We start from the raw sequence: 10,287 nt of genomic DNA on the forward strand, positions 1-10,287 counted from the left end.
CTGGAATCAGAGCAACAATATCCTGATGGGAAAGAAAGGGGACTCCTAGTGATTGGAGGAGCTGAGAAAAAAAGCGACTTGAAGGGAAGCATAGCCACTTGAGAGTGCCAGAGAGTTGGGAGGAAGGGAGGGCAGAGGTGGAAGAAGAAAAGCAGAAATACATGGAGACTGAGGATCACCAGGGAGGTTGGAGAGAAAGCAACTTGAAGGCGAACAGATGGCAGCGAGAGGCGGGATGGGAGGCAGGGAAGAAGTAGAGAGGAGGACAGGCACAGCAGGAGAGCAGAGATGCAAGCAGAGAAAGGGAGATGTAGAAAGAAGCAGGGAAACAGATCAACCAAATGAAGTGAAAACAGCTAGTGTGCAGGTGATGGTGGGGACTAGATCCGGAAGAGTGGTGAATCAGTTGGGTAAGAATTATTAAGTCGTTATACATTGATTCTTGGCTTTAAAATCTAATGCAAATCTTGCTTCTTTAAATTATACAGATCAGAATGAGAATTGCAGAACTTCTGTCTGTGAGGCATGTGTATTTTGTAATAATTTGTATTAAAAGAGCATGCATGTGTAGAGCCTGTTGAGGTGGGGGCTGCGGCAGTGACTTGATTGTCTCAGGTGTGCCTCACCCCCTTCGCTCTTCCTGATGCGGAGTCGAGGTTATGCGAGAGAAGAAATGGGGCAAGAACTGACTGACTCTTACTACATGATGCCTTTTCAAGGAACTTTCAACATGTTCTTTGTGTAGGTTTTACTTTTGGCTTTATGCTTTCTTTACATTTAATTATTTTTGTAGCTTGGGATAAAGATTCATTCGTTCAATAGCAACTTTCTTGGAAACAATTATGGAGATTTGTCTCACTTGGGACAACTTGGATGAATGTAGAGAATATTATGGTAAGTGAATTAAGACAGACAGGGAAAGACTGGTATTATATGTCCTTCCATTATATGGAATATTAAAAAAAATGAAACTCACTAGTACCAGAGGGTAGGATGGTGGTCATCTGGGGCTGGGAGGTGGGGAAGATGGGGGGATGTTGGTCAAAATGTACAGACTTTGAGTTGTGAAGTGAGTGCGTCCTGGGGAGGTATGCGCAGCATGCTGACTATAGTTAATCCTGTCCTGTTACTTCATGCTGGGAATTTCTCACGAGAGTGCGTCATCGGTGATTTCACCACACACAGAACATGGGAATTTGGAGGTGATGGATGTGTTCATTAGTGGATTGTGATAAATATTTCACAGTGTACATGTGTCACATGCTCACAGGGTGTATGGTATGTATACACATACTCCTTTGGTTAGTCGGTTCTCCCGGATCAGACAGGCTCCTCAGGGTCTCGGGTGGGGCCTCGCCCTGGGAATGTGCACAGAGCTGCAGATGATTCCGATTGTATCCTGCATTGAGCACCAGGGCTCTTAGCCTCCACTTCTGAGACTGAGATCAGGCCCTGGGAGAGGGAAGGGTGCTCTGCTCTGAGTGGGGCTGGACCAGAGCCTGCTGTGTGACCTGAAGGGCATCGTGGGGTCAGCAGAGGTGCCCCCTGTTGCTGTGTGCATGAGGCCTCACCAGGAGGGGAGTGTGAGCCAAGGAAATTGTGGTAAAGTCCCGTGTTGGACTCTCTGCAGGAGCTGACTGTGCTGAGTCCCTCCTGAGACAGTGACCACAGAGGACTGTCTGTTCCACATGGTTAGGGCTTCCCTGTGTGTGTGGTTGGGGATGAGGAAAGGGAATGTGTTGACGCTGAGCATTAAACAGCATGTTTTCAACTTTCATGATAGAACTGTGAAGACTCATGGACAAAGAGGCCCAGAAGAGGAAAGAACAGGAGTCAGGCATGGCTCTTTCTCAGGTAGGGTCATATTCTCAGTGGATTCTCACACTGCCTTCCTGAAATGCCGTTCTCAGGACTCGCTAATCGTGTCTGACTCTGGAGCGTCCTGTGTGACTCCTGTATAAGCACACTCGCCCGGGGCCTTCCCTCAGGCCCTGTCAACTCCACTTAGGTCCGGTCTCCCTATGACCCGGTGACCTGGCCCTTGTGAGGAGGCTCCCTTGGGCACCATCCTGGGCAGGGCTTCTCACCCACGGGTTGGAGACGAGGTCTCAGTGCTGTTGGGCAACACGGACTGTTGAGGGCCCATCTGGATGCGCTGTCTGCTCTCAGTCAACCATGGTAAAGAAGCTGTACGTGGACCACAGGTATTAACATGTACAGTACACAGGAAAATCTGCAAAAGAGGCCAATGAGTGGAAATCAGTTATAACTTTTTATAGCACATTTAAAACTAAATGAGCACCTCCTTGAAAACTTAAGTGTTTGGGAATGGAATGGAATGGAATGTTCAGAAAGCGATGTCAGAGCTAGAGAGTGGTTTGTTACACCATCTAATTAAAATTGTGAAATCAGGCTTACTAATTTTTTTTCTTTCTTTTTGACCACATGATACAGCTTCCAGGGTCTTAGTTCGATGAGTAGGGATCGAACCTGAAACCATGCAGGAAGTGAGGAATCTTAACCACTGGACCATGAGGGAATTCTCCAACTTTACTAATCTTGATTCAGTATTTTCCTAATGAAATAAAATAATAAACTTGGAGTTTGTTAATAAGTACATAGCTAAAACTAAGGATAAAAATCACATTATTAATTTTAAAATATATTTATTTCCTGTACTCTGACTTCATTGCTTCAGTGTCTTTTCCCTAGTTCTGGCGAGTGGTGGCCACTCTCTGGATGCAGTGTGCACACTTCTCACTGTGGTGGCTTCTGTTGTCTTGCAGCCCAGGCTCTAAAGCACACCGGCTTCAGTAGTTTCACCTCCTGGGCTCTACAACTCTGGCTCAGGAATTGAGACGCACAGGCTTAGTTGCCCCTCAGCAAGTGGGATCTCAGACCAGGCAACAACCCACATCTCTTGCATTGCCCAGTGGATTCTTAACCATTTACCCATAGGGAGGGCCACATATTGTTAAATACAGGTATTTTATAAAGATTGGAAGAAATCTCCTGTATGTTATTTTCTGCTTGTATTATTATTATTTTTATTAGTTTTTGAACTAGAATAAGATAATGTTGAGGAGTTCCCTGGTAGTACAGTAGCTAAGAATGTGCCTGCCAATGTTGGGTGCATGGGTTCCATCCCAGGTCCGGGAAGATGCCTCAGAGCAACTAAGCCCATGGGCCACAACTACTGAGCCTGTGCCCTAGAGCCTGGGAGCCATTACTATGGAAGCCCACACTCTCTAGAGCCTGTGCTCCAAAACAAGAGAAGCCACTGCAAGGAGAAGCCCGGGCACTGCAGCTGGAACTAGAGAAAGCCCACTCACAGTAACAAAGACCCAACATAAGCAAAATAAATAAACTTTGAAAAAGAAATAGAATGTTGACAAAGTTACTGAAGGAAGAAGTACAATGAAAGAAGAGAACGGGAACCCACTCCAGTATTCTTTCCTGGAGAATTCCATGGATAGAGGAGCTGGTGAGCTGCCCTCAGCAGAGTTGCAAAGAGTCTGGCATCAGTAAGCAGGTAAAGAACAACTTCCACACACAGTAGATTGAGCTCTGAAAAACAAATCTAAGCATCTAACTTTCCTCCTGGACATTCTTCAGTGACTTCCATTAGCTTTTGGAATAAAGTCCAAAATCCATAGATCTTACATAAATTACCTCTACCTGGCATCACCCCATCTGCATTCCCTGTGTCCCAGTCACACTGGCTGACTTTCTGTTCAGTAAATATCTTCCTGCCTCAGAGCCGGCACACAGGCTGTTCTCTCTGCTTGCAACACTCTTCCATTTCCCACCTTGCCAATCCTAAGTGTTTCTTCCTCACAGAGACCTTGTCTGATTTCTCAATGTAGGTGAAGACTTTCTGTTTAATCTTGTCCTAGCACCAGGCCTGTGTCAGAGCACTGATTTCAGTAGTAACATGAAAATTGTGGATGAAATTGGCTGGCTGGCTGCTAGATTGTAAGCTCCATCATGTTCACTGCTGTATTTCAAGCACAAAGCTGATGCTGAATGCACATTGATAGAATGAAAGAAAAAAAATAAAGACAACTCTTCTTGTTTCAATCAATTGTGTGTTTACACATGCATGCATGAATGCATGGATATGTAACTCCATGGTTTTATTACAAAAACATCAGCTTATAAATAATGGTGTATGCTTTGTAGCAGTTTCAGTTGTCTCTTAAGTGTATTTCATGGCGTTGATTTTTCTACATCATCACATGAATGATGTAAATTAAAGTAAGATTATTGACGTTGTGAGGGTTGCCATGGAGATGGTGTGACCCTGTATCGTGACCATTTATGCTGTTCTATTGTAGTTCAGCTTCCTTGAACTTGTTTCAGGTATTCTCAGGGAACTCTCTGTGGATGCTCTTTCCTTCTCTGCTAGTTAACTGGTTGATTCTTTGGGTTCAGTTGTCTCTCCCAACCAGCTGAGCTCAGGTGCTGTTGCCTCATTTCTTAACTGTTTGATCTGAGCGATTTCTTAGAGTGACAAGAGTTTTCTCCCCAGTAAGGTGGGCACAGATCTTTCTCTAATGTGCTGTGTTGTTGATGACAAGTTCATCCATGTGAAGTCTTTAGAGTAATGCTTAGTGTGTAGGACGTGCTGAAACACCTGTCGTCAGTGTGATGATGTCGTCATCGTCACAATGTGTGTTCTTTTAAAGTCACTGTGGACTTTGTCGTCTCTGAAGATACCAGTCTTGCTGTAACTCATCTAGATAGTGACACTGTGTCACTCACTGTGTTGAATGGAACACTTCTGCATAGACAACCCAGTCTTGGTTTAATTTGTGTATTTTTCATGTGTTGTCCACATACATGACAAATTCAGGATATCATAATCTTAGGGAAAAAGAGGAAATTATACATTAGATTACAGACCAACAGTTTGCTTCAAGCAGCTTTTAATGGATCTATCAGAAAGTATATTACTTCAAGTGAATTGAGCTTTACCCCTCTCACCTCTTCTCATTTTGTGTGAAACTAAGAATCCTCCTTAGGGCCCTTTGGTGAAATCTGTTTTCATTTCAGGCACAATTGACCTTCAAGGATGTGTTCATAGATTTCACTCCTGAGGAGTGGGAATGCCTGGACCCTGCCCAGAGGACCTTGTACAAGGACGTGATGGTGGAGATTCTCAGGAACCTGCTGTCTGTGGGTGAGTGTCACTTCCCCCTGAAGTGGGGATCTGCCCTGGGGTACCTCTGCATGTTCCTTCTGTACCTTTTGAGATCCCCTGTTTTTCTTGACTAAGCTCAAAACCTTGTTGACTCACACATGTAAAGCTTCCTGATTGGCATCAGGAGTTTAAACTTGACTTTCCTTCAGGAGACCTGCCCACTGTGTGACGCACAAGGAGTTTCTCCACAGCTCAGGTGTTTATAAAGCTGATTTCAAACTGTGAAATCTCCAGTTGCCTGTTTTCTAGCCCTGTGTTCTTGGTTCAGTAGTTCTTAGACAGGAACTGGATCCCTGCTGCATGTTGTACTTAATATTATACTGTTCCCTGTGCATTCAGAAGGCGGCAGAGAGTAAATTTAATGAGAAGTATTTTTCTGTCGGTTTATAATGTCTGCATTCCTTGGCTGACAAAAGAGCTGGATTCTACACCTGCCAATGCAGGAGACACAGGTTCGATCCTTGGTCTGAGAAGATCCCACACGTCACAGAGCAGCTACGCCTGTGTGCCTCAACTACGAACCAGCACTCCAGAGCCTGGAAGCTGCAACTACTGAGCCCACATGGGACAACTACTGAGGCCCACGCACCCAGGAGAAGCCGCAGCAAGTGAGGAACATGGGCACTGCAACTGGAGCGTACCCCTACTTGCTGAGCTTGGAGAAAAGATCAAGCAGCAACGAACACTCACCTGATCCAGAAGAAATTAGTACCTTAATGTATTAAAAATAACAGAAGCATTGATTTAAAAAAGAAAGGTTGGATTCTGGAAGAAGCCACAGTATATGGCATTACTTCTGAGTAGGAAGTTGTGTTTCTGATCTGAACGTTATCTCCATTCTTGTGGCACAAGGAAGAAGACCCCTGGATTGTGGAGAATGACGTGCTAATAGCAAACATCCAGATGAGTGGGAAAGTATCCACACTGTGATCACAGGTCAACTGTCAGAAGGACAGAGAGGAAGCCACACCATTCATAGTGTTGGGGAAACTCTCCAAGTGGGAGAGTTCTGTGAGAAAACAGATGTTTAATGTTTGTGAACTGTCACAGGAGAGTTTTCTTCTCCCTAACTTACGGCTGTGTTCTTTGACATGTGAAATGTACAGCACCCTCCAGTGGTGCTGTAGCACCCACAGAGATGAAGGCAAAGTCTTTTTTTTCCTTTGGCTTGTACTGGGTCTTTTTTGCTGTGTGGTCTTTTGTCTATTTGAGACGACAGAGGGCTACTCGCTAGTTGCAGGAAGCATGGTTTCTCATTGTGGTGGCTTCTTTTGTTGTGAAGCACAGGCCCCTGGCACACGGGCTTGAGTAGTTTTACAATGCAAGCTCAGTATCTGTGGCTCATCAACTTATATATATACTTTACGGAATTCTTTATTTTCTCAATGCAGTATTTGTGGAACAATTACTAATTGCCATTTATTTTTCACATTATTCATTGGAATGCTTCTTTTGCCTTGTTTACCATTCCCATGTATTGCCTGACTGACGCTTGTTTGCTCAGTTGCTCATTCCTGTCTGACTCTGTGATCTCATGAACTGTAGCCCACCAAGCTTTCCCATCAGTGGAATTTTTTTCAGACAAGAATAGTGCACTGGGTTTTGATTTCCTGCTCCAGGGAATCTTTCCTATCCAGGGATTATATCCCCCTGTGCCATGTCTTCTCCATTGGCAGGCAATTTCTTTACCACTGAGTCACCTCTCTAGGCCTGTATGTTCTTTACCATTAAATAAGTATAAGTGTGCATAAAGTGTGTACAATATACCATTAGTTTCTCCTCAATTATGAGACAGCACTGTGTTTAGTACAAAGTAGGATGAGTTTTGAGGTCATGGTGGGAAAATACATTTTCTTTGTGAACTGACGTGAGTTTGCATAAAATGAATGTTTTCTGATTGTGTTTGAAACTGTACTACCCTAAAATTAATTTGAATTACCTATGATCACTGTTTTTTAAAGAGTTATATTCCTTTAGTGTTGTATCGTTTTAAGATCATCATTGTGAAGATTCATAATTCTCTTCAGGATGGATATGACCTTTGGTATAATATCATGTGTTCAACAGGAAATAATTTATTTATGAATTGTAATTAATAGAATATCTGTGGTTCTTTATGTCTTGTAGATATGTCTCATATACATATGATCAAGAAATTACGGGCCAAAGCAAACAGTGGGAAAGGGGAAATTTTTCAAAGAGTGATGTTTGGAAGAACTGAAATCCTTGAAATCAAAGATTTTCGCCTCAGGAAGATTCAGGAAAATATACATGACTTTGATTGTCTGTGGACATACGATGAAAGAAATGACAAGAAAATGTCTACATCCTATAACAAAAATCTCACTGATGGAAGAGATCATCATAGTAGAAGTGATGCAGGAAATGGACCTTTTGAAAGGCACGGATCAAGCTTTCAGGATGAATTGCAGATGGTACAGTCTGAAGGGATAATTTTTGAATGTAGTCAAGTTGTGACAAACGTCAGCACCTCAGGTTTACCACCTCAGAGAACTTGTAATGTCTGCAAAGGCTTTTCTCATAAACATGAGAATGCTGTTATGCATCCTTCAAAACTGTTCCAAGACCATGAAACCCACAAAAAAAGACCTTACAAATATAATAAATGTGACATAACCTTTCTTCAGGACTCAGAACTCACTGGACATCAAAGAATCCATACAGGAGGAAATCCATGTAAATGTGATGTGTGTAGCAAGGCTTTTGATCAAACTACCAAACTTGCCATTCACTGGAGAATTCATACTGGAGAGAAACCACATAAATGTGATGTATGTGACAAGGCTTTTATTCAAATTGGAAAACTTGCAGTTCATCAGAATATTCATACTGGAGAGAAACGATATAAATGTGATGTGTGTGGTCACTGCTTTAAACAAAGTACACACCTTGAAAATCATCAGAGAACTCATACTGGAGTGAAACCATCTAAATGTGATGTTTCTGGAAAAGCTTTTAGTCAAAATGCAAGCCATGCAGTTCATCAGAGACTTCATACAGGAAAGAAACCATATAAATGTGATGTATGTGGCCTATGCTCTACTCAGAACTCAGAACTTAAAGTTCATCAGAGAACTCATAAGGGAGAGAAACCATATAAATGTGATGAATGTTGCAAAGGCTTTAGTGAAATTTCAAGCCTTGCGGTTCATTGGAGAGTTCATACTGGAGAGAAACTGTATAAATGTGATGTGTGCAGCAAGTCATTTAATCGTACTGGCAAACATGCTGTTCATCAGAGAGTTCATACTGGAGAGAAACCATATAAGTGTGATGTATGTGGCAAGGCCTTTATTCAAACAACAGGCCTTGCTGTTCATCAGAGAATTCACACTGGAGAGAAACCATATAAATGTGATGTGTGTGGCAAGGCATTTGGTTATACTGGACACCTTGCTGCTCATCAGAGAGTTCATACTGGAGAGAAACCATATAAGTGTGATGTGTGTGGCAAGGCATTTAGTCATACTGGAAGCCTTGTTGTTCATCGGAGAGTTCATACTGGAGAGAAACCATATAATTGTGGTGTATGTGGCAAGGCCTTTAATCGAACTTCAAACCTTGCAGTTCATCAGAGAGTTCATACTGGAGAGAAACCATATAATTGTGGTGTATGTGGCAAGGCTTTCAGTGTAAGTTCAAGCCTCACAGTTCATCAGAGAGTTCATACTGGAGAGAAACCATATAAATGTGATGTGTGTGCTAAGGCATTTAGTCGTACTGGACAACTTGCTGTTCATCGGAGAGTTCATACTGGAGAGAAACCATATAAGTGTGATGTATGTGGCAAGGCCTTTATTCAGACAACAGGCCTTGCTCTTCATCAGAGAGTTCATACTGGAGAGAAACCCTATAAATGTGATGTGTGTGGCAAGGCGTTTAGTCATACTAGAAACCTTGCTTTTCATCAGAGAGTTCATACTGGAGAGAAACCCTATAAATGTGATGTATGTGGCAAGGCATTTAGTAGAACTACAAGCCTTGCAGTTCATCAGAGAATTCATACTGGAGAGAAACCATATAAATGAGAATTATGTGGCAAAACATGTTAGTGCAAATCTCGTGAGTGTGACAAAGCCTTTAGTTAGTGTTCAGGCCTTATAATTCAGAGAATTCATACTGTATCAAAAACATACAAGTGAAGTGAATGTGTCAGAGTTTCTAGTGCATGTTCAGCATGAACTGCCCATTAGGCAGGTCATACAGCAGAGAAACCACATGAATGTTATTTATGTGGCAAACCCTTTGATCACAAGGAATGATGTTGCAGATCATCTGAAAATCCATACGCAGTGAAAACTTACGCATAAGTACAGTAAAATATATCAACTTTTTGGCCGTCAGAAAATTCAAACTGGAGGAAAACTACACAAATGTTTTAGGTGTGGGAATGCTTTGATTCTGTGTTCAGGCCTAACATCATCACTTAAATTTTTTTTTTTCAATATTGTGATGGTTTTTGCTGTACATCAACATGAGCAGGCCGTAGCCATACATACGTCCCCTCCCTCCTGAACCCACCTCTCTCACCACCGTATCCCTCCAGATTGTCCCAGAGCACTCGCTCTTATATCAAACTCCCACTGGCACTTTTACTTATGATAATATATACGTTTCAGTGGTAATATCTTAAATCCTGCCATCCTATTTCTTTTCTTTTTTCAATAATTTTTCCTTAGCGTTACTTTTTCTATCCACATGTTATGACCCAGATTTAATGTTTAATTTACATTTTTTTCCTGCCTTAAGTCAGTGGGTTATTATGAGACTTTTGTAACATTAAAATGCACGTAGACAATGGCAGGGAACATAGTAGGTGCCCTGTAAATGTAAAGAAAGACAGTTCCTTTAGAACTTGAGTTCAGTCAATTAGTACACATAGAAATATTTATAAATAGTGCCAAGTTGATAATTTTGGTGAAAATAAATTCTAGTGTCTTCTTAAGATTTCATATTTTACAGTGTGCTTTGTTGTCCACAACTGACAGATCTTTCAGAAACAGACAACAAAGAAATGAGAGAAAGTATATTACAATTTTCAACAAGAACTAAATTGCCTAATT

General features: G+C 42.1%; 1 protein-coding gene across 1 annotated transcript; it reads left to right on the plus strand.

The window, feature by feature from the left end:
* Positions 1-217: 217 nt before the first annotated feature.
* Positions 218-9,366, plus strand: LOC138096906 (zinc finger protein 665-like). Its single transcript, XM_068993147.1, is given in 5 exon segments — positions 218-410; positions 3,867-3,975; positions 4,338-4,362; positions 5,056-5,182; positions 7,331-9,366. Coding segments are annotated over 5 exon segments (2,490 nt in total).
* Positions 9,367-10,287: the final 921 nt, after the last annotated feature.

This window comes from Capricornis sumatraensis, chromosome 20 (genome assembly GCF_032405125.1).
Source record: "Capricornis sumatraensis isolate serow.1 chromosome 20, serow.2, whole genome shotgun sequence".
NCBI classification, from domain to species: domain Eukaryota; kingdom Metazoa; phylum Chordata; class Mammalia; order Artiodactyla; family Bovidae; genus Capricornis; species Capricornis sumatraensis.